The sequence below is a fragment of the Andrographis paniculata genome, unplaced genomic scaffold (genome assembly GCF_009805555.1).
Source record: "Andrographis paniculata isolate CXL003 unplaced genomic scaffold, ASM980555v1 Contig73END, whole genome shotgun sequence".
In the NCBI taxonomy this organism is placed as follows: domain Eukaryota; kingdom Viridiplantae; phylum Streptophyta; class Magnoliopsida; order Lamiales; family Acanthaceae; genus Andrographis; species Andrographis paniculata.
Window position 1 is genome coordinate 702,224 of NW_026137610.1, and position 24,258 is coordinate 726,481.

Sequence of the window (24,258 nt, forward strand, 5' to 3'; positions counted from 1 at the left end):
AATGCATCTGGCATCAATGGACTTGGAAAATACCATTGCCCGGGATAAAAACTCCCTGAGCCAAGATCGTGCAAAGGCTATGATCTTTTTTTGCCATCACATCGATGAGGCACTGAAAATGGAATATGTCACGCTGGAATCCCCACTCGAATTGTGGGAGAGATTGAAAGAAAGATATGATCATTTGAGGCTGATATTATTGCCAAGGGCACGAAGCGAATGGCAAAGCCTACGGCTTCAGGACTTTAAAATAGTCCAAGAATATAATTCTGCTATGTTTAAAATAACATCACAGCTGTGCCACTGTGACGAAAATGTATCTGAATCTGATATGATGGAGAAAATTTTTTCCACTTTTCATGCCTTTAACATGGTTTTGCAGCAGCAGTATCGCGAAAGAGGCTTCCAGATTATGAGCTGATCACCTGGCTTTTGCTGGCCGAACAAAACAATGAATTGCTGTAAAAAAATCACGAATCTCGGCCGACAAGTGCAAATTCATTTCCAGAGGCAAATGCAATACATCCGGCAAATCCGGTGCGTGGTCGTGGGCAAGTCAGAAATCAGCGAATTGATCGCGATCAAAATCAGAATCGCGGACGGGGCCGGGCAAACACATACAGTCATAATAATTATCAAAACAGGCCCCGATATTTGCCAAATCGGCGTTACAATGACAGAAGTCCGTACAGACCTCAACAAAGGATCAACACCGGGAGAAACAGAAATAATGACGAGGAATGCACCCGTTGTGGAATCAAAGGCCATTGGGCCCATGTTTGTCGTACAACCAGTCACTTGGCTGAACTGTATCGGGCCTCAAAAGAAAGACAGAGAAGAATTGCCCCCGAAACAAATCACGCTGCCCACGATGACACATTTGACGATGTGATGAATGAAAATATCACGCACCTGGATGCTGATGATTTGCTTGACATAGCTGATGATGTTAAATGATAAAATGATCTTGTATCTCTTTTGTTATTTTGATGTTTTCTGCCCTTTTTGTATTACCCCCTATAATATAAGTCTATTTTGATTATGTTACTAATACATGTCTTTCATTATTTTTACCTTCTTGCAAAGATATGGATGCCAAATATTTTGGAGCCGATGACAACATCTGCCTTATCGACAGTGCTACGACTCACAGCATTTTGAAAAACAAAAGTTATTTCTCCCATCTTAATATGGGAAAGACCACAATTGTTACTATCAGTGGTGCATCGAAAATGATTGAAGGCTCAGGAAAAGCTATTGTATATCTCCCAAAAGGGACAAAAATGGCAATTGAAAATGTCTTGTTCTCGAGCAAAGCTCGAAGGAATTTACTGAGCTTCAGTGATATTCGAAAAAATGGGTATCACATTGAAACATTGAATGAGGCAGAAAATGAATATCTTCTGATAACTTAGGTTGTGAATGGCAAAAGAATTGTGAAAGAAAAATTGCTATCTTTTTTTTCCGGCTTATATTACTCAAAAATCAGTGTCATTGAAACATATCACCTAGTAGACCAAATGGCTACTAGCGAATTTAAAACTTGGCATGATCGACTTGGGCATCATGACAATGTAATGCTAAGGTGAATTGTTGAAAATTCAAATGGTCACTCATTGAAAAAGAAAAATATTTTGAGTTCGAATGAATTTGCTTGTGATGCCTGTTCCCAAGGGAAGTTAATAATTAGGCCATCTCCAACAAAGGTTGGATTTGAATCCCCAGCTTTTCTGGAAAGAATTCAGGGTGATATTTGTGGACCAATAGATCCACCATGTGGACCTTTCAAGTACTTTATGGTACTAATTGACGCGTCAACGCGATGGTCACACGTATGTCTGTTATCTACTCGCAATCTAGCTTTTGCTAGACTACTTGCACAAATAATAAAATTGCGAGCACAATTTCCAGATCACCCGATAAAGAAAATACGTTTAGATAATGCTGGGGAGTACTCATCACATACATTTGATGATTACTGCATGTCAATTGGGATTACTGTGGAACACCCTATTCCCCATGTACATACGCAAAATGGTCTGGCTGAATCCCTTAATCAAAAGATTGCAATTAATTGCTAGACCATTGTTAATGAGATCTAAACTCCCAGTATCATGTTGGGGACATGCTATATTGCATGCAGCAACCCTCGTGAAAATAAGGCCGACAAGTTATCACTGTTATACCCTACTCAATTGGTTTCTGGAAAAATACCAAATATATCTCACCTGCGAATATTTGAGTGTGCTGTTTATGTGCCAATTGCACCACCTCAACGCACGAAAATGGGACCTCAAAGAAGGTTGGGTATATATGTCGGGTATGAATCACCCTCGATCGCAAAATATCTTGAACCAACAACGGGTGATTTATTTACTGCAAGGTTTGCAGACTGTCATTTTGATGAATCTCATTTCCCGACATTAGGGGGAGACAATAATCAACTGAAAAAAGAAATTTCGTGGAAAACACCACTTGAATTTGATCATCGTATGAAACATAGTGAACTTGAAGTTCAAAGAATTGTGCATTTGCAGAAAATTGCAAATCAATTGCCTGATGCTTTTAATGATGCTGCTAGAGTTACAAAATTATATATTGCAGCAGCAAATGCACCGGTTAAAATAATATCCCAGAAGGGAAAGTGCCGAGTGCTAATGAGCATACTGTCCGCGTAAAACGTGGCAGACCGTTGGGTTCCAAAGACAAGAATCCACGAAAGAAGAAAATTGTAAATACTGGTGAAGAAATCAACAATAATTAGATACCCAAAAAAGTCAGTACAACCCCTGAAGAGGTTGATACTAAAAATTCTGATGAAGTTATTGAAACTTCCGTTAACTATACCACCAGTGGAAAATATTGGAACAGAAAGAAAACAAATATTGATAATGCATTTGCATATTATGTAGCACTCGATATAATGAAAGATGACGAGGATTATGAACCAAAATCAGTTGATAAATGTCGGCAATGAGATGACTGGGCAAAGTGGAAAGACGCAATTAAGTCTGAACTTGACTCATTGAAAAAACGGCAAGTATTCGGCTCTATAGTCCAAACACCGGAAAATGTGAAACCTGTTGGTTACAGATGGGTGTTTGTGAGAAAAAGAAATGAAAATAATGATATCACAAGATATGAAGCAAGGCTTGTAGCCAGGGTTTTTCCCAGAGACCGGGTATTGATTTTGAAGAAACATATTCGCCGGTCATGGATGGGATAACATTCAGGTGTCTGGTGAGCCTAGCAGTACACAGTAATCTTGATATGCGATTAATGGATGTGGTTACTGTCTATCTTTACGGCTCTTTAGACAATGACGTCTATATGAAAATCCCAGAAGGGATCAACATACATGAATCATTTAAATCAAAGCCAAAAGAATCATATTCCATCAAATTGCTAAAATCTTTGTATGGGCTCAAGCAATCAGGCCGAATGTGGTACAATCGTCTCAGCGAAAGCTTAACCAAAAAGGTTATATAAATGACCCTATCTGTCCATGTGTTTTTATAAAGAAAAATGGGTCTGAATTTGTAAGCATCGTTGTATATGTCGATGATCTCAATTTGATTGGAACTCCTGATGAAATTCAGAAAGCTGTTTAATATCTGAGTTTAAGATCAAAGATTTTGGGAAAAACTAAGTTTTGCCTTGGTCTGCAAATTGAGCATTTGGAAAGTGAAATATTTATCCACCAATCAAATTATACCAAAAAGGGTACTAAAACAGTTCATGATGGATAAATGACATCCGCTAAGTACCCCAATGATCGTCAGAGCACTCGATCCAGCAAAGGATCCATTTAGACCAAAAGAGGAAAACGAAGAAACATTTGGCCCAGAAATGCCATATATGAGTGCTATAGGCGCATTGATGTATCTTGCTAACAACATCCGACCTGATATATCATTTGCTGTAAATTTATTGGCAAGATTCAGTTCATCGCCTACTCGACGACATTGGAACAGGATTAAGCACATTTTTCGCTATCTCCAAGGAACAATTGATCTCGGGTTATCTTACTCGAAAGATTCTCGACATGAATTAATTGGATTTGCCGATGCAGGATATTTATCGGATCCTCATAAAGCCAAGTCACAAACTGGCTATATATTTACTTGTGGCGAAACAGTGATCTCTTGGAGATCAATGAAACAAACTTTAACTGCCACATCTTCAAATCATGCTGAAATATTGGCAATACATGAAGCTAGTCGAGAATGTGTTTGGTTGAGGTCAATGACTCAACATATTCCGAAAAATTGCGGGTTAATACCTGACGATAAAATTCCCCCAACTACCTTGTATGAAGATAATACAACTTGTATAGCGCAATTAAAAGGGGTTACATTAAAGGAGATAGAACGAAACATATTTCACCAAAATTCTTTTTTACTCATGATCTACAACAAAATGGTGAAATCAATGTGCAACAAATTCGATCAGATAATAATTTGGCGGATATATTAACCAAGACATTGCCGACGGCAACATTTGAAAAACTAGTGAAGAAGATTGAGATGCGCCGGTTAAGAGATCTCAAATAATGCTCAAATCAGGGGGAGCAAATCGATACAAGAATGTTGTACTCTTTTTCCTTCACTAGGATTTTTTGTCCCACATGGTTTTTTTCTAGTAAGATTTTAACGAGGCACATTCTTCGTACAAAAGCATCCAAGGGGAGTGTTGTGAAGTGTACACGACGATGTCGACACGGAGGATACATGGATGCTTTTATTCACAACCAAACTTTTACATGTACATGTATATAAATGGAATGGAATGAAAGGATCGTTCATGCACAAACACAATACAATTCTCAATCTCTCTCTCTGCCTCTTCATTCATATTAATATTATTCTACTTAATAATATAATATAATATAATATATAAAGGTACACATTATATATATATACACTCACGCAGCACACATATATATATTTTTTCTTATATATATTATATACAATATATAAAATAGTGGTTAGCGATAAAGATAATTAATATTTCTATTAGCTAATCTTATAATAATATTACAACAACTTCAGCTTTTTGAGATTAATTGATTTTTTTTTTTTTTTATATTAACGAAGAATTGTATAAAAAATAGAAAATATATTATTTTAAATTAATTTTTTTTTTAATTTTATAATAAGTATTTGAATGTTATCTTTTTACTTTTTAATTTTTATAAAAAGAATTTATATTGTTTATTATTATTTTTGGAAATTATAATTGAAAATTGTGTTAAAAACATAGTGAATGATTCTCCAAAAATTTTGCATGTGATGAAATGTTGCAATTGAAATTTATACACAATGTGTGGAATTTGACTTTTGATTTTATTATTTTAATTTTTTTTAAATATTAAATTAGATATTTATTATATTAAATTAAAATTAAATTTTACATTTAAAATATTAAGTCAATATATATTTAAATCATATTTAATATTTATTTCAATTCAAAAATTTATTATTCAAAACCAATATCTCACAAATAAAAATATGTAAATCAAATATTTTTATTATATTTTAAGATTTTAAAAGTCTTAGAAAACTTTTATTAATTTTACATTAAAAAAATGTATTAAAATTATACTTTATTGTTGTACTTATTAGTTTATTATTTTTAATTTTTTTCGATCACAAGTTGGCTTCTTTAGGGTTTGTTAGTTTGTAGAATTTTACCAAAATTTTACTATTCATTCAAAATTTTCCCTAAAAAAATATCAAATTATACACCTATTTTTCATTTTTTATATTATACTAAAAATCAATTTTACATTCAAAACATCACATCAACACCTATTTATATCATATCATACAACTATTCAAATTAAAAAATTTTACTATTTAAATCTCAACTCAAAATCCAAACCCCCAAACAAACACACCCTAAATCATTTTTCTGGGGCTATGGATTTTCAAACTTTATAATTGTTGATGGTGTGTGTTTCTAACCAAAAAATTTTACATATTTTTCACAAAATTAAAGAGAATCTCTTCACATCAGCACACTCTAATGTTTTTAATTTTTTTTTTTTAAAATTCATGTTGAATACTTCATAAAATTTTTAAATGTTTTTAAAATCGGAGAATATTCAGTTTAGATTTAAACTTTGTAAAATTTAATGTTACAATAGAAATTTTATATTATATAAATTTAAGTAAAAATAAATATTTATCATTGGAATATTAAGGTACTGCTGTATATATTAGAGGAAAATAGTTAGGATCCTAATTTGAAATTACTGAGCTGTTAATTTTAAGAATTTTCTTTTATTAATAAATCATTTATAATTTTTTTAAAATTTTTTATTATTAATTATAGTCTTACAATTCATATAGAACAAGTAAGTGCAGATCTTGAATTTTAACCGCAATTGCCTCAAACTTGTTCCCCAAGAAATAATTAAAACACATAATACAGCTAATTTAGTACCAATTCGAAATTCCGATACAGCCCTCCTGGTGCGAACATTCAACGAATTTGCAGAGGGTAAAAATGGAAATCCAAACGTTCAAAATGTTCTAGCGTCCCCTGCACTATTGCGCTGCACGCCGCCTTATATTACCGGCAATATTACGTGAATGCCCTTCCCTATAAATAGCTGTTCGTAGTTCGTGGAGAAACATACAGCAGCTACTTGTTTCCAAAGCTTTCTCTCCAAACTTCTGGTAACCGTCAATTTCGTTGGTGGATTTCGATTCCTTTGGTTTAATTTTGATCTTAGGGGGATCGAGATGATGAGCCGGAGCGCGACGAGGCATCTTGCGCGGTCGGTGCTTGCGCATGCGGGGCCGCGTTACTTTTCGACTGCCATAGCACGCGGCGGCGCTGCTGCTGGAACTGATGCAGCAGTGCTTGGGAGCCAAGTGCGCGGTGGCGCTGCAGGAATTTTATTTGGATCGGGAAATGGTGCGGAAAAGGTAACGGCGAAGTGGATGAGGCTCGCGATCCCGAGTTCGCGGAGTGCTAGTACATTAGCTTTGGGAGATAAGAAGGAGGAGGAGGAAAAGAAGGTTCACGGTGGATCTGATGATAACGCCGCCGCTAGTAGCGGTGGAGGAAACAATGGGAAAGCGATTGCGAGTTACTGGGGAATTGAATCTGCGAAGATTGTGAAAGAGGATGGCACGGAATGGAAGTGGAGCTGCTTTAGGGTAAGAGAAGTGTAGTTCATGAAAATTTATATTATTATTAATTTTTCACATAATCTTGGAGAATCTATGTTTATTTTGTTTGTGTTTAAATTAATGGATAAATGAAGCCATGGGAGACGTACAAGGCTGATCTGTCTATAGATCTGAAGAAACATCACGCGCCGGAAACGTTCTTGGACAAGGTGGCCTATTGGACCGTCAAATCTCTCAGGGTTCCGACTGATGTATTCTTTCAGGTACCTTATCACCGTCTTATTCTTATTAAGCAAGAAATTTAAGTAATCCACACTTTTTAGGAAAATGACGACATTAATTGGCCTCCAAAAAGTTATGATGTGTTTCTTTCTCGTTCCTATTTTATTGGAGCTTGCTATGCTAGTGGTTAATTAATTGGACCTGTTGATCCATAGTTACGAAGGTGTGCTGAATTGTGCTTGATCTGAAAATGACATGAATTTTGCTTCAACAGCGACGCTATGGATGCCGAGCGATGATGCTGGAAACTGTGGCGGCCGTACCGGGAATGGTAGGCGGTATGCTGCTTCACTGCAAGTCCCTGCGTCGATTTGAGCACAGCGGAGGCTGGATCAAAGCTCTCCTTGAAGAAGCAGAGAACGAGAGGATGCATCTGATGACCTTCATGGAGGTCTCTCAGCCGAGGTGGTACGAGCGCGCCTTAGTCTTCGCCGTTCAGGGCGTCTTCTTCAACGCCTATTTCCTGACCTATCTCATCTCGCCCAAACTGGCGCACCGTATTGTGGGCTACTTGGAAGAAGAAGCCATCCACTCGTACACTGAGTTTCTGAAAGAGCTTGACAAGGGCACCATTGAAAACGTTCCAGCTCCAGCTATTGCACTTGATTACTGGCGCCTCCCCCCAAATTCGACTCTCCGTGATGTAGTCATGGTAGTCAGGGCAGATGAGGCTCATCACCGTGATGTCAATCACTTCGCATCCGTAAGTGATCCGTGATCTACGCTGCTGCCTTTTTTAATTGTTTTTCAACTGATTAGATTAAAACATACATGTTTTTGTGGTGCAGGATGTTCATTTCCAGGGGCGCCAACTGAACGAAGCTCCAGCCCCAATTGGGTATCACTGAATCAGCAGAGAGGTCTGATCAATATGCACATGCCCACATCTACGATAAATCTACAATATCTTATGTAATTACAGTTTGTAGTTTGAGGGATCGAAAGTATTGTGGTGTTTGTTATCAAATCAACAAATAATCAAGAATTCATTGGCTATTTATGATCTCTGTTGGATCTATATACTAACTTGTGCTTGCAAAAATGGTTTGATTCGCAGGATCAAATCCTGCTATAGTTTGAGGGGAAATTTCTATGCAACCATTATCCATATCTGAAGAAGCTTTCTAGCAGCCTCCAAAAGTGTGTTTACTTGTAAGGAAGCTGCTCTTCATTACTATATAGTAGTCTGTGAATCAGAATTTGCTTGCTAACTTCCCCTTAACCTAGTAATTCTTGATAAAGGATCCATGACTAAAAAATAAAGGGAATATTCCCAGAAGTTTGGATAGTTTTTTAAGTAAATACAAGTGATAGGGTGCTAATGAAGACACTTGAATCATGATGGATTTAAAACGGGGCAAGTTTCCTGTCATCAAGAAAAATCCATCAGGCGTGGCCCAGAATTTTAGCAAACTCAAATACAAGAAAATAAGCATCAACAGAGGGATTACACCAAATCTTTGCTGTAAGACTCTGACAGGATGAGAACTACCTATCCAGTAATGGTATATGCACAATGTTATTGCTATGATTCTGCTACAGTAATCCACCATAACTGCATAGAACTATATGTAGCTAAAGATCTGTGAGATGGCCATCTACGGGAAACAGTGGTAACAGAGGAAGATCATTATAGCCAGCACCAGGGCTCCCGATTGTCGACCCTCTTCAGACATCACCCAATGCAGCAGAAAGAAGCCCAATGCTAACATGCATCCCCATCCAAGCTCTTCCCCATCACATTTCACAGAAGCCAAATATGCACCTGCTAAGTATACCATCAGTATCAGCACGAGGGGGCCGAGAAGCATGGTGGTGACTGTGTACGTGACAAGGATTAAAGCAAGAGGCATCACGATAGCATGGCTTGTGGAATACACTGCCAACAGCACCAGAACCGGTATGAACACAAGGCACGTGAAGACTGCGTTCTCTCCCTCCGAGATTAGGGGAAGATTCAGAGTCGTTAGTGAGGCGGCGCTCCCGCGAAGGAGGAGGCCTAATCCCACCACTAGAAGAAGTGGGATGATCGGAGATGGAGATGTCGATGATGATGATGATGATGACATATCAGAAGAATATTGCTTATAGCTCCGATCTGCAGTGCTCATGATGAACTTTTCAAGTTTTCTAGATTGTTTTGTGCAGACTAGATTCAAGAAATGCACGTATAAATAGGGGAAGAAGCATATATGTGACTGCAGAAAGAACCAAGTTTTGTGTTTTGAGTTTTGACCCTTAATTCCGCTAATTGTTTTGTATTTCAGGGTTTAAAGAAAGAGGCCAATTTGAAGCATTAGACGCCAAGATTCCTTCGTATATATCTGTCAAGAATCCAACTGGGATGCTTCATTTTGCTTCTTTGTAAGCAATTTCAGTTCAAGTTCGAGGCTCTTGTGTCAACATTAATGCTTGTCACACTCAAATCTATTTGTTTAACCAAATCCCTACCTTACTTTGATTCAAATTGTTGGAAGATATCAATAGCCCTTCATTTCTAAATAAGTTTTTTAATGTGGGATGAATTTCCTCTTCTTTGTTTTGTTTGTCTTCATTATTCTTCCCCTGAAATTTGGTCAATATTCAGTAACTCAGCATCTATTGATGAAAAGTGTCTGACCGACCTTCGAAATCCCACCTCCCTCCCAGAAAGAATATCCGTTTCCGGACGCCGCCGTCATGGGCTGTTCCACCTGCAACTCCTCCTCCTCCTACCTTCGTCAGCCTTCTCTACCTGTCTGCCGGGGAATATCCTCCGCCCGCTCCGTCACTCTCTTCTTCACCGGCCATTCCTTTCACCGCTGCAAACGGCTGAGTCTTCACGCTCAAGCACATAAACCCGATCTCTTCTTCCACTCCACGCCGCCCTTCCACAACAACCACGGCGGTGGCGACCGAGGTATTGGCGGCGGCGGAGGAGGCGGCGGTGGGGATGATGGTAGCAGTAATTTCTTCAATTTCAATTACAACCAAATCTTCTTTCTGCCCTATCAGTTGGAGTTCACCAAAGGAAGAGAGTCGTATGTTTTCGCCCTACCCAAACAACTCTACCCATTATTCGTTTCTGTCTCCGCTTCCTTAGGTTACCTCCTCCTTTCCTCCGCCGAGGCGCGAGCTAGAACTGATGATTTTTCGAGGAACAAGGAGGAAGTCGTCTTCGAAATTAGGGGAGGAAGAAGAGTTGAGTTGGTTCCGGATTACTCCAAGGATGAATTTATCGTTCCTGAAAGCATGTGGTCGTGGCTGTCCAAAGGTGGAAAATCCAAATCCATGTTGAATTTGGGGGACATTTGGATGAAATGCAGGGAGTTGGCGACTGGTTTGCTTCTTCCAGAGGGGTTTCCCGATTCAGTTACAAGTGACTATTTGGAATACTCTATTTGGAGAGGGGTTCAGGGTGTTGCAGCACAGATTAGTGGCGTGCTTGCAACTCAGGTACTGTAAATTTTTTATATGTTTTGTGCATTCATAGGAACTTCATTAAGAAATCTCTTTCATGCTAGTGTAATTTGCGCACTCTCTGATGTACAAAGCCCAAGAATCATATTGTCTCGTATCTTGAGGAGATATGGGGAGTTTTTGATAGTCTCTTAGCTGATGGTGTAGGTGAATATAATGTTACTGATCTCCAATGTGTAGGCTTTGCTTTATGCTGTTGGATTGGGGAAGGGGGCGATCCCAACAGCTGCAGCTGTGAATTGGGTCCTGAAGGATGGGATTGGGTATCTCAGCAAGATAATGCTATCCAAGTATGGCAGACATTTTGACGTGAATCCAAAGGGTTGGAGGCTATTCGCTGATTTTCTGGAAAATGCTGCCTTTGGATTGGAAATCTTAACCCCTGCATTTCCACATCTTTTTGTTCAGATCGGTGCCGTTGCTGGTGCTGGAAGATCTGCTGCTGCATTAATTCAGGTAAACTTAGAAAACTGGACCTGAATGCACTTTGTTATCAGTAAGCTTTCTACCATTGTTGTATGCTTGTGCAATGGATAAAGTTCTGTTTACACATCTTCTTGTTTGACAGGCAGCTACGAGGAGTTGTTTCTATGCTGGGTTTGCTGCTCAGAGGAACTTTGCTGAGGTAATATCTCTTTAGCCACTTCTGGAATCAGAGTTGAAAACTTGTGTTTTGTTTTTCATCTCGTTGGATTCGTCTGTTGCAGGTGATTGCTAAGGGTGAAGCTCAAGGAATGGTGAGCAAATCCATTGGAATTGTGCTCGGCATAGCAATAGCTAACTGCGTGCAATCTTCTACGCCTCTTGCCCTTGCTTCTTTTGGATTCATAACTTGGATTCACATGTTCTGCAATCTGAAATCATACCAATCAATTCAGATCAGGACTTTGAATCCATACCGTGCAAGTATTTCCTTCTCTGCTTTCATACTTCCATTATGTTAATGCATTGCAGCACCTTTCTCTGCATTAAAACTATCAACATTCTTTTCCAATAAGGAGATTGTACTTTTTTTTTGTGTGAATGCATTCTCTGTTGCCACTCTAGAAGCTACTCTTCTTTAAATTTCTGGAATATTCAACAGGCTTGGTCTTCAGTCAGTATCTGCTCAGCGGCCTTATCCCTTCCATTAAAGAGGTCAATGATGCGGAGCCACTATTTCCAGCATTTCCACATCTGACTGTGAAGCCAACATTAGAAGTAGGCCATTTTGAATCCAGCATATACTTATTACTGCTAATATAGTTTTTTATCATTAGGTCCATAACAGTTTTGTTTGTGGCATTTTTCCATATCCAGGAGCAGGTTGATGTACTATCAACTGATGCGAAAGATGCCGCTTCTGATATTGATCGTCGCTTAGAGATGGGTTCCAAACTTTCTCAAATTGCAAACAGGAGAGATGATGCTGTTTCCCTATTTGATTTATACCGGGGTGAAGGCTACATATTGACAGAGCTTGATGGAAAATATTGTGTCAGTGTTCATCTTCCATTTAACAACTATTTGTTTAGGATAGAAAAATCATAAGTACTAAACACGAAACCAACATTCTTGATGTTAGCAGGTTGTCCTGAAAGAAAACTCATCTCCACAAGACATGCTGAAGTCAGTATTCCAGGTCTGTTATTTGTATTGGTTGGAGAAAAATGCCGGAATCAAAGCCAGCTCCACATGTGAAGACTGCAAGCCTGGTGGAAAGCTTCAAATCTCCTTGGAGTACGCACACATGGAATTCAACCATGCCAAGAGTGATGGTGAGGCTGCAGGCTGGGTCGTTGATGGTCTCATTGCAAGACCTTTACCCAATCGAATTCGTATAGGAGACGAAACTACATCCTCTGCTACTACAAGCTGACTTCCAAACACCTGTGTTCCATGCAAATATATTCCTCCTCGGATTCTTCTTTACATAAGAATGACTAACTGTTGCAGTGCACAGGAAAGAGTTCATTGAAAGTTGGAACTGCTTGAATGCTCAAGTTTGGCATTGTTAGGCATGAGACTTTGACAGGTATCTTTATATAACTATATGTACATTATATGTGTGATATATTTGAAACGAGGAATGGGCACTTGACATGTGTTTATTACTTTATTAGGACAGAGATCCTAATTTAAAAGGATCTGAATTTCAAGCATAGCAATGATAAGGATGGTTTACGTCTAGTCCTTAATGAACCTGATCCGGATCCCACCACTTTGTGAACATATTTTCTCATGCCGCAACTCACAGGCACACTACAACTCTGGAAAAGTTTTGCTCTTTCATATATCTTTGAATATCAGTGTTAATATCTAATCCAGGACTCCTTCGATTAGATTAGGTGAAGATAGTACGCGGCAACTCTAGATGGTGACTGATAATTCAAGACAACTATCACTACTCCGACATTTATTAGCACCCCCACACGCATGAAAACTTCTAGGTTTTAGGCATTTGCCTTTATCAAGGAATGGATAGGTCTTCTTGCATGAGTATCATGAGGGTTCTAGTTCTTTCTTTATGTAGCATACCGTAACATTGTTGCCTCTCGGATTGAAAGACAGTCTTTTAACTTGCCAAACCTTGCCTAACTTCTTTACAGGGCAACACACTGGAGTGGTTCGGATATCCTCCTTCCTAAGTTTGGGGAACATGGATGGACATACATAGGGACCCCAGCAGAGTTAGGAGGTATCCCTTGAAGACAAGATGGTATGATTTTTTTTTTTCAACCATGTGGCTATAATCTGTAGAAACACAGATGGACAGAGAGAGATATTACTACAATTTCTTTCTGGAATAATGTTAGTTGTTATAGCAAATAGTTGGAAGATATTCCTCTCTGGGCGTTCCTGTCAAAATTTATGGCGCCCTTATCCCTTATCCCCTTTCCAAAATGGTTCTTGTTTTGTGGGGCATTTTTTTTGTCCATATGGCTGAGTCATGAGTAAGAAGAGGACCACAACCCCAAGGAAAAAGAAGTTGGTGATAGTTTTTTGTGAGATTTTCAGTCCAGGGTAGTTATTATTAGCATCTGTGTATTGAGAACCACTAGGTAATTTCAGGAAATTTAATTTGTGTGCATTATTGGTGAGTGAGTGAGAGTGATTGATCATCACATTCGTGCCTGCCTGCATTCACTAATCATCTCTTTCATCTTTCCAAAATTCGGGGCCAACTTGTGGTTTGCACACAACCCTCCCGCCCATCCAAACAGGATTATAGCTACGATTTGGCGAGGCAGTCCGAGGTATGTCAAATGGGGTGGGTTAGCCCCAGATCCGTTCTTAATGGTGCGGGTTCGAATTTAAAAATATGTTTTGGAACGGGTTGTGAATTTTAAGTTTTAAATTCGGCCGGATTCGAAATAGGAACATAATATTTTAATAATTATTAGAATTAATATATATATATATATTTATATAAAAAAATTTAAATATAATATGGAACTCTAATTTCTAAATTTAAATTTGTCTTTTTCCTTGGTTAATATTTTTTACAATTGGGATTACTATTTTCGCTGCCACCGATCGCTATCGGTTTTTTTTTTAAAAAAAAAAATTGGGATTGCCTAATTGGCACAGAAGCCGAAGGGTTTGGGACGGAGCGGATCCTGAGGCTGAGCTGAGGCCTAATATTTATAGCGGGCGGGTCTCGAGCCTGCCGAACCCATTCCGAACCTACTTGTTGACAACCCTAGTAGTCCATAACTATATAAAATAAATAGTGAATGTGATTTATTAATGTCATTTTCTTAACGGTTAGATCTCAAAACCTACTAATTACCTCCAACTCTTCTCTCACAATATAAATGGTGGAATTGTTTTGTGAATCAAGCATTGGACTTGAATACCAATAGAGTGATCTAATCCGTCAGTAATGGAATCTTCTTCCTGTTCCCTGTCATCCTCTTTCATTCCCAAATTCTCAGTAATCACCACAAAAACCCCATTATTACTTCCCCCTTTCTTCACCATTTCTTCTGTCAAAACTGACGACCGCCCGGAGCTCGCTGCAAGAACTCAATCTCAGCCCTTGATCAAGAGATCCGCCACCGTCCCCGCCGCCGCCGCCGCCCCGCCTTCATCGACCATCCCGCCGCCGCTGCCGGCCACCATTTTAAACGCATTCGACAGCTTTATCAACTGCTTCATCGACCCTCCCCGGAAGTCCTCCGTCGACCCGAGGTATGTCCTGTCCGACAACTGGGCTCCGGTGGACGAGCTGCCTCCCACCGAATGCCAAGTCCTGGAAGGCTCTCTGCCGCCGTGCCTCGACGGCGCGTACATCCGCAACGGCCCTAACCCTCAGTTCCTCCCCCGAGGTCCGTACCATCTCTTCGACGGCGACGGCATGGTCCACGCGATTAGGATTTCCAGAGGGAAGGCTACGCTCTGCAGCCGCTACGTGAAGACGTATAAATACAAAATCGAGCGGGAAAGAGGCTTCCCCGTCGTCCCCAACGTCTTCTCCGGCTTTAATGGCATCTCCGCCATGGTGGCGCGCGGCGCCGTCGCCGCCGCCCGAATTATCGCCGGCCAATTCAATCCGACCAATGGCTTTGGCTTGGCGAACACTAGTCTGGCTCTGATTGGCGGACGCCTCTACGCTTTAGGCGAATCCGATCTTCCTTACGCCATTAAAGTAGATCGAAACGGCGACGTTCAGACCCTCGGCCGCCATGATTTCAACGGAAAGCTCGCGATCAGCATGACGGCGCACCCTAAACTCGACCCCGAAACCGGCGAAACCTTCGCCTTCCGGTACGGTCCGGTGCCTCCGTTCCTCAATTTTTTCAGAGTGAACGCCGACGGAGAGAAACTGCCTGATGTTCCGGTTTTCTCCATGACGAGCCCTAGTTTTCTCCACGATTTCGCCATTACCAAAAAATACGCAATTTTCAACGAAATTCAGATCGGCATGAATCCGATCCAGATGGTGTCCGGCGGATCTCCGGTGGCGGCGAACCCTGGGAAAGTTCCCAGGATCGGAATTCTACCTCGGTACGCTAAGGACGAGTCCGAAATGCGGTGGTTTGAGGTGCCGGGGTTCAACATGATCCACGCAATCAACGCCTGGGATGAAGACGACGGAGACACGGTGGTGCTGGTGGCGCCGAACATCCTGTCGGTGGAGCACACTCTGGAGAGGATGGATCTGATTCACGCGTCTGTTGAGAAAGTGAAAATCGACGTGAAGTCCGGCACGGTTTCCCGGCAGCCGATCTCCGCCATGAATTTGGACTTCGGAGTTATGAATCCTCAGTTCGTCGGGAGGAAGAACAAGTGCGTATTGCATCGATTTAATTTTAATTTTAATTTTCTTTTTATTATTATTATAATTTAATAATTTACTTATTTTAGGTTTAACGTTAAAGAGCTAAAGAATATCAAGATTTTTAGTCCTTTGTGTGGTTCACACAATACGAATCCACATTAGCTAAATTATTAAATTTGATGAAAACAAATATATCACTATTTGTTTACAAACCTTTTGTTATTATTGATTTCAAATCTCAACCCCTTTTACTTAAAATTATAATTAATATCCTTGGAGGAAATGTTAAATCTATAATATTTTTGCATATTAATTATATATATATTTTAAAATAACATTATTTCCAATCAAACTATATATAAGGTGTCAAACCCCTTTTATATTGAAAATTAATATTAATACTTAATTCTTTTTTATTAAAACAACAAAAATAGTATTGCCACATAAGAAAGTTGTGGTCCTGGATTATTTTAGCAACCTTTTATCTTAAATTAAAATCCCTTTCAAGAAAAAAAAAAAAAGGGGTGTTGGGGCAGTTTGATTAATTATATTTAAAAAAAGTAAATATAATAAATGTATAAATCAATAATTTTTTTTGTAATTTTTAAAAGTAAATCCAAGTGCTATTAAATAACATAAGATGAACGATTTTCATTTTTAATTAATTAAATTTGCAGGTATATATATGCCGGAGTTGGCGATCCATGGCCAAACGTTTCAGGCGTGGTCAAGCTGGACATCTCCGTATCTGGCCGCGACTGTATATCGGCGACTAGAATGTTCGGCTCCGGTTGCTTTTCCGGCGAGCCATTTTTCGTGCCGAGCAACAACGCCTGCGACGAGGACGATGGATATATTGTTACGTACGTGCACAACGAGAATACAGGGGAGTCGAAATTCCTAGTGATGGATGCTAAGTCCCCGAATCTCGAGACGGTGGCTGCTGTCCGGCTGCCCCGCCGCGTCCCCTACGGCTTCCACGGCCTCTTCGTCGGAGAAGCCGACCTCGACAAATTCTAATTACCGGTACATATATATGTATACTCGTAATAAAACTATTGTATATAATACAGTTATTTGATCCAATTAGCATATATATATATTACATATTTCTACGTAATAAAATATATATTGTATTATAAATATATATATATATATATATTAATTGGGTCAAATAAAATAGACTTATTTTTCAATGGGCATTGTAATTAATTTAATTTCAAACGATTTTTGTGCTCATTCAATAGTTATGTGTGTACTTATTGCAACATAAGTGATGACATGAAATAGCGATATGCAATGCGATGGTGGGATTTTAGGTACTTTTGTTATTTGTTTGGTAGGCCTAAAATTAATTAATTAAATTAAATTAAATTGAATTAGATATTGAGCTCTATGCCAACAAAACTTTATTAAAAAAATAAAAATAAAACTATCTGGAATCTATAAATTAAATATGATGCTTTTAGGTGGATACTAAATTATATTACAAGCATATCTTATTCCTCCATTTAAAATTTAGTCAAATTAGTGACTCGTTTAATAGCATAAACATCATCAAACCACATACTTCCTCTTACACTAAAATAAACACATATATAATTTCATCATTAACAAATGTTTGTGGGCTTTATTGAACAAATTCTGATTGTTCTTTTAGAAATAAATAAATTGATTGTCTCTATCCAACACAAGCATCATATGAATTAATACATTGCAAGTGATAGGGCATGTTTATCATGAACATAGTAACATTTTCTAACATCAAATTGACATTGGTATTGATGTTGAATTCTTTGTCTGCTTCATATTTAACTCTTATTCCATGACAAAATGTCAATTGTTTGTGTCGAATAATAGTATTATTATTTATAATAATAGAAGATAAGTTGAAAACATTTTCTTGAAATGAATTCGGATAAAGATAATAATAATAAAAAAAAAAGGTTTATTGCGGATGCCTTGCTTCTATCCAATATTCATCAACCTTTTCAACTTTTCTTTAGGGTGTGTTTGGTCGAATTTGGGATTTTGGATTGATATTTGAATAGTAAGATATTTGAATTTGAATACTTGTATAATATAATATAAATAAGTATTGACACAGTATTTTGAGTGTAAAATTAATTTTAAATATACTATAAAAAAATAAAAAATAGGCGTTTTGATTTTATATTTTTTTTGAGAAAAATTTTATGTCAACAGTACAAATCTCCACAAATCCTTCGAACAAATTCACCCTGAATTTAAGAGTGTGTTTATTTAGAGGCTTGGACTTTGAGTTAAAATTTTAATAATTAGGATTAATGTTATATTTTGAATATAAATTAATTTTTAGTGTAATATAAAAAAATATATATAAAACATGTATTTAATTTAGTATTTTTGAGGAAAAAAATAAATTAATAGATACTAAAATTTTGGAAAAATCCCCAAACAAACACCCTTAATTTAATAAATCTTTACAATGTAACCTCACACATTTAAAAAAATACTAAAAATTAAAATTAAACCTAAAAGATAAATTGTGAGTACAGCCTTGAATAAGAATGTTTAATTATTTAGGCGACGGCGGCGCCGCCGCAGGGACGAAGATTCCATGGAATCCGTAAGGAACTCTGCGGGGAAGCTTGACTGCTGCAACGATTTCCAGATTCGGAGATTTCGCATCCATTACTATAAATTTTGATTCTCCGCTGTTCTCGTCATGTACGTACGTAACTAAATAACCGTCATCCTCAGCCGCCGCCGGATTCTCAGCGTCCTTCGCCACGAAAAACGGCTCGCCGCCGTAACAGCCGGGGCCGAACAGGCGCTTCGCCGCCGTGCAGTCGCCGCCGGCGGAATCGTCCTGCCGTGATAGGTCCAACTTAACGATGCCGGCGATCTTCGGCATCGGATCGCCGATTCCTCCGTATACGTACCTGTTCTTTTTCGCGACGTACGCCGGATTTATAACGCCGAAGTCGATATTCGCGGCGGAGATCGGCCGCCGGAAAATGATCTTCTTCTTCTTCAGATCGATTTTGATCATTTCCATGGATGAATGCACCAAATCCAGGCGTTCCAGGACGTTCTCCACCTGCAGTACGTTCGTCGCCACCAGCACGACGGCGTCGCCGCCGTCTTCCTCCCACGCATTCACGGCGTGCATCATGTTGAACTCCGGCACGTCGACCCACCACATCTCGCCGTCGTCCTCAGCTCTCCGATGAATTATCCCTAATTTCGTAACTTTCGCCCTATCAATCACCACCGGCGGCCGCCCCCGGAGAACCTCCGTCGGTTTAATCACAATCTGCGTGTCGGGAAAAATAGCGAAGTTTTTCGAAACGGCGAAGTCGTGAACCAGCGCCGCCTGGTTCAGCGACGTAATCGGAACTTCCGGCGACTTCACCCCGTCGGCGCTGATCCTAAAATACGCCAAGAACGGCGCCCTGATGCTATGCCGGAAAGCAAAAGCCTCGCCGGAGTCGCCGTCGACCTTCGGATGCGCCGTCATGCTCATAAACTCCTCGCCGAACGTCTCCTCCCGTCCGAGGGTAACCAAATCTCCGGCGGGAGTCAATTTCACGGCGTAAGGAAGATCAGACTCGCCGAGAGCATAAAGTTTCCGGCCAATCAGAGCCAAGCTGGTGTTAGCCACGCCGACGCCGCGGCGGGGGTCGTACTGTCTGGTGACGACGCGCGCAAACGTGATTGCGCAACGCGCCAGCGACGGCAGCAGGCCGCTGAAAGCGGAGAAGACGTTGAGAATCACCGGCGATCCATTCTCCCTTTCCAAATCAAATTTATACGTCTTCACGAACCTGCTGCATAATGTGGCTTCGCCGCCGGCGACGGTGATTGCGTGCAGCATCCCGTCGCCGTCGAAGAGGTGGTACGGCCCGCGCTGAATGAACTGCGGATTCGGTCCGTTACGGATGTAAGAGCCGTTAAGCGCCGCCGGAAGGGAGCCTTCAATTTCCGGGCACGGAGTCGGCGGAAGCTCGCCCACCGGAGCAAAGTTTCCGGCAAGGACGTGTTTGGGATCGAAAGAAATCCGGAGAGGAGGATCAACAAAATTGCAGACAAGTTCGTCCAATAATTTAAAAACAGTAGGCAGAAAAGGCCTCCTTTTTTCCCCCAAATCAAAATCTTGAACTGAATTCTTCTCTTTGTGTGGAATTCTTCTCCGTTGGAGAAATGGCGGAATCGAAACCCCTTTGGATGTCCTAACAGTGGGGACGATGACAAGTGATGATTGATGAGTTTCTTCATCCTCAGTGGTGGTGACAGATGAAGCTTTGAACTGAGGAATTATTGGCAATGGCGAAGAAGACGATGAGGAAGAAGAAGAAGAAGAAGAAGTGAAGACTACTGATTGGTTCTTCAAACAGTATTTTGGAAGGAAAGCAGAAGTTAAGACACTACTCATTGTCACTCACAGCTGCTGAAACTTAATCAAATTTGTTGGAGATAATACATATATATATATATATAAGTGTACGGAAGTTTTAGAGCAAGGATGTGAATTAAAATATTAATTTAATAATTAATTAATAGACAGAAGATATTTTAAGAACGAACACCCAAAGCAAACCCAATTAAATATACCTTCTAAGCCACTCAATTTGTGATTTATATATATTTGTTTTAAGTGTGATTTTGGTCTATCTAATTAATTAATTAATTTTTTTTTAAAAAATATTAAATTAAATTATATATTTTAATTTTAACTATTATTTAATTTAATTTTTTACTGTTATTCACAAACTCCAAATATAAATACAAACTTTAATAGACCCTTATGATCACTTTCAGGAAAAAATAAAAATAAACACAAAATGTTCTTTTATTTTTACAAAATATTATATTTTTAATAAAAATATATTATTTTATTATATAAATTATTTAAAAAAATAAAATAAATATTTTAATAGCATTCCCCCCCCCCCCCCCCCCCCCCCCAATAATCTAGAACAAAAATCCCAAAATTTCTGAACACTCAAACCAACCAAATATCCTACCTTTCACTCCATAATTGTGGGGTTTTGATTTTTAGTTTTAAATAATCTAAATATATTTATTGATATGATATTTTAAAAATAAAATTAATTTTTAATATATTATAATAAATATATAATTTAATAGTTTTAAGAAGAAAAGACTTTGGTTTACGTTTCAACAATATAAGTATTACTTGGGAAAAAAAAAAAAAAAGATATTTTTTTTTATAAGAATTTCTAAAAATAGAGAGAAACCTGAAGAAAACTATAGTAAAGTGAGTCATTTTCGTGAAACTAATTCTTAGGATAATTCGGTATTCCTCCTGATTAATCACAGAATTAATATCCACTAAAAAATAAATAAATAAATTATAATACGCTGAATTGTAAGTGACACGATTTATAGTGACAGCGAAAAAAGAGATGACAGCATATAGGCCCCCAAGACAAACTCCTATTTCAAACGTGCAAGAAAGTGTTGCCCAATACCATTACTCACCAACAAAATATATAATACTATTTCTATTAATTTTAAATATTTCAAAAAAGGAAAAATAATAATAATAACTTGTTTATATTTGTATTTTTATACTCCATAATTTATTACATTATTTTATAAGAAAATTATTAATTTTGGACTATTGTAGAATGAGTACGTACGGTACTACAACCTCACATTTCATTACACTTGGAAATAATTCATTAATAGTAAAATTCACATGCTCATACTGTTACAATTATTTCTCAATTTGATTTTGATTTTGATTTTTTTAAATATACAAATTTATAATTTATTATAAATATCTATATATAATTAATTAATCAAAACCGGTTTTGAACCTGATCCCAGTGGTTCGTTAGTGATCTCATTAAATATATATATATATATATATATAATTTAATTTTATTATCATGTTAGGAATTAGGACCGACAATCTTTTTTCCTTTTTTGGGGAAGACATTTTAGTGGCTATTATTGAATGAGCAGACACAAATATCATCACCTAAAACTGTTACAATGCAAAAATAAAAGAATAAATAAATAAATAAATTAAAAACTGTTACAATACATGCATGCATGCATGCTTAATTGGAATTTTATTTTATTTTATTTTCATAAAATACTCAAAATTAATTATAATGGTCTAAATCTCGAAATATTTTTTGACTTCTTTTTTAACTTTTTTAAAATTACATCTTCCAACAATTTAGATTCTAAGTGTTTGAATATATATGCTAACACTAAGAAAGTTTAATTTATTTGAAATATATCCATCGCATTAATCCCAAACATGAGCCTATTATTGTTATCAAATAAATAAACTAAAAGAAGCTGATAAAGAAGAATTCAATTAGCTGTTTGTATTCAAGGTAAAACTGACATTAGTTGTTTATACATAAAATGATTATTAAGGATATTGATATGTTATTTTTTTAAAATATTTAATTTTGTTCATTTTGATTTAAAATTTATGAAAATATTTGTTATTAATTATTGAAAATTATAAAAACATTTATTTTTAATTTTTATTTTTATTATTTAGATTTGAGAAAATTATTTTTATTAGAAAATAATAATAATTTGTTATTGAAATTATGTAAAATATAAATCTTTTGTATATATTTTTTTATTATGTTAATTATTGTTTTAATATATAAAAATAAATTAATAATCATTGTTTTTTTTATTTAGTTTTAAAAATTTATATATTTTACAAATAAAATAATTTATATGTAATAATTAATAATAGTAATTATTTTAAATTTTAAAAATAAAAATATAATTTAATAAATTAAATATATTAAAAATAATTAATAAATACTGCTATAAAAATATATTTATATGTATAAAATAAATAATTAAATTTTAAGGGTAAATAAAGAATAATTAAAATTAAAATGAAAAAGTTCTTCCGAAATGCAAGGTAGATCGGCTTTTCAGAAATTAGTTTTTCTGTCCAAAAAGCTCTTTGAAAAAACTAATTTACCAAATATGTAAATTAATTTTTTGATTGATTAAACAGCTAAAAGCTAAAAAGTGTTCAATAAACTAAAAGATGTTCAAAAAGTTAGTTACAATTGTATATCTCTATCTCTCTCATAATTAAGTAATTAAATATATGAAATTTTATTATTTATGAATTATGTATATTGAAATATATTTTATTATTTTTTAATCAAATATTACATCATATTCTCAAACAATTCTCATTCCAAATCAATTCAAATAATAATAAAAATAAAAAATAAAAAATCTAAACTTCAAAATAAATTGAAATTCCATCCAAACACTCAACGATTTTTAAATAATAATAAAAAAGTGATAAATTTCATATGAATAGTTAAAAACAAACCTTTTTGAGTTCTTAGACAATTACAAATTTGTTTTTTTCTGTTTTTGTTTTTCACTAATGATGCAACTTCACATTTTTCTTAAAAAATATACCAATGTTGCATATAAAACATATTATATCAAAAATATTTCAAAATAAAAAAATCACAAAGTGAACAAAAATATATATATATATATATTATATCATATTGATTTTCTGTACAATTAAATATTATATCCAATAATTTCTTTTTATAAAGAATATCAAAATTAAACTTAAAAAAATGTACAAAATGTTCTCATTAATTAATTGTTGTTGATATTTTCTATTTAATTTTTTTTTAAAAAATTATTATTTTCGTCAGTTATAAGGTAATCATTTATTTATTTTGGTGTGGAGTTGTGTTTTATTTTTTTCATTAAAACAAAATTTTAAGTCTTGCCAGTAACCAAACACGACGTAAGCTTTTGAATAGCATAGGAATCATTTTGCATAAAGAGAAAAAAGTGTTTTTATATTTTGATATTATTTCATTTGATAATGACTTTGCTCCATGGCTTTTCACACAAATATCTTTGCAACATATTTTCTGTTATTTAGTTATTTGTTAATTTGTTTGTTCATTGGATCAATAATTTAATACTCCTAAAAAATTTGTGGTTGAGCTTATACATATCAATCTATTATTATTTTACTTTACCTAATAATTTGTTCCATATCGTCGCTTTAAGTTGTCTAATAATATGTAAAAATAAATTAATATAAATATGTACAATAATTTGAATATATGT

General features: G+C 36.6%; 4 protein-coding genes across 6 annotated transcripts; 3 read left to right on the forward strand and 1 right to left on the reverse strand.

Annotated features, from left to right (window-relative positions):
• Window positions 1-6,630: 6,630 nt before the first annotated feature.
• Window positions 6,631-8,574, forward strand: LOC127265772 (ubiquinol oxidase 2, mitochondrial-like). 2 transcript variants are annotated; one of them, XM_051295759.1, is made up of 5 exons: window positions 6,631-7,169; window positions 7,277-7,405; window positions 7,639-8,127; window positions 8,213-8,284; window positions 8,482-8,574. In XM_051295759.1, the coding sequence occupies exons 1-4, from the start codon at window positions 6,750-6,752 to the stop codon at window positions 8,270-8,272; spliced, it is 1,098 nt and encodes a 365-aa protein (XP_051151716.1). In that variant the 5' UTR covers window positions 6,631-6,749; the 3' UTR covers window positions 8,273-8,284; window positions 8,482-8,574. The 2 variants fall into 2 exon arrangements, with proteins under 2 accessions (XP_051151716.1, XP_051151715.1); XM_051295758.1 differs by lacking the exon at window positions 8,482-8,574 and having other exon boundaries at window positions 8,213-8,424.
• A 1,520-nt stretch (window positions 8,575-10,094) lies between these two features.
• On the forward strand, window positions 10,095-14,193 carry LOC127265769 (protein root UVB sensitive 1, chloroplastic). Of its 2 annotated transcripts, none has more exons than XM_051295753.1 (8): window positions 10,095-10,859; window positions 11,064-11,339; window positions 11,452-11,508; window positions 11,591-11,789; window positions 11,968-12,083; window positions 12,183-12,359; window positions 12,448-12,897; window positions 13,472-14,193. In XM_051295753.1, exons 1-7 carry the CDS (start codon window positions 10,104-10,106, stop codon window positions 12,739-12,741), a joined length of 1,875 nt encoding a protein of 624 aa, XP_051151710.1. In that variant the 5' UTR covers window positions 10,095-10,103; the 3' UTR covers window positions 12,742-12,897; window positions 13,472-14,193. The 2 variants fall into 2 exon arrangements, with proteins under 2 accessions (XP_051151710.1, XP_051151712.1); XM_051295755.1 differs by having other exon boundaries at window positions 10,097-10,859; window positions 12,451-12,897.
• A 430-nt stretch (window positions 14,194-14,623) lies between these two features.
• On the forward strand, window positions 14,624-17,373 carry LOC127265771 (probable carotenoid cleavage dioxygenase 4, chloroplastic). Its single transcript, XM_051295757.1, has 2 exons — window positions 14,624-16,154; window positions 16,824-17,373. Exons 1-2 carry the CDS (start codon window positions 14,749-14,751, stop codon window positions 17,164-17,166), a joined length of 1,749 nt encoding a protein of 582 aa, XP_051151714.1. The 5' UTR covers window positions 14,624-14,748; the 3' UTR covers window positions 17,167-17,373.
• Window positions 17,374-18,559: 1,186 nt separating this feature from the next.
• Window positions 18,560-20,603, reverse strand: LOC127265770 (probable carotenoid cleavage dioxygenase 4, chloroplastic). The gene has a single exon (XM_051295756.1). It carries the CDS (start codon window positions 20,561-20,563, stop codon window positions 18,704-18,706), a length of 1,860 nt encoding a protein of 619 aa, XP_051151713.1. The 5' UTR covers window positions 20,564-20,603; the 3' UTR covers window positions 18,560-18,703.
• Window positions 20,604-24,258: the final 3,655 nt, after the last annotated feature.

What these genes read in the sequence shown, in the direction of transcription:
- LOC127265772 (XM_051295759.1), top strand. Translation starts at nt 6,750, where the DNA reads ATGATGAGCCGGAGCGCGACGAGGCATCTTGCGCGGTCGGTGCTTGCG. An exon ending in GGAAGTGGAGCTGCTTTAGG is followed by an intron (nt 7,170 to 7,276) that starts GTAAGAGAAGTG and finishes GGATAAATGAAG; the next exon opens with CCATGGGAGACGTACAAGGC. An exon ending in ATGTCAATCACTTCGCATCC is followed by an intron (nt 8,128 to 8,212) that starts GTAAGTGATCCG and finishes TTTGTGGTGCAG; the next exon opens with GATGTTCATTTCCAGGGGCG.
- LOC127265769 (XM_051295753.1), top strand. Translation starts at nt 10,104, where the DNA reads ATGGGCTGTTCCACCTGCAACTCCTCCTCCTCCTACCTTCGTCAGCCT. An exon ending in CTGTGAAGCCAACATTAGAA is followed by an intron (nt 12,084 to 12,182) that starts GTAGGCCATTTT and finishes TTCCATATCCAG; the next exon opens with GAGCAGGTTGATGTACTATC. An exon ending in AGCTTGATGGAAAATATTGT is followed by an intron (nt 12,360 to 12,447) that starts GTCAGTGTTCAT and finishes TCTTGATGTTAG; the next exon opens with CAGGTTGTCCTGAAAGAAAA.
- LOC127265771 (XM_051295757.1), top strand. Translation starts at nt 14,749, where the DNA reads ATGGAATCTTCTTCCTGTTCCCTGTCATCCTCTTTCATTCCCAAATTC. An exon ending in TTCGTCGGGAGGAAGAACAA is followed by an intron (nt 16,155 to 16,823) that starts GTGCGTATTGCA and finishes TTAAATTTGCAG; the next exon opens with GTATATATATGCCGGAGTTG.
- LOC127265770 (XM_051295756.1), bottom strand. Translation starts at nt 20,563, where the DNA reads ATGAGTAGTGTCTTAACTTCTGCTTTCCTTCCAAAATACTGTTTGAAG.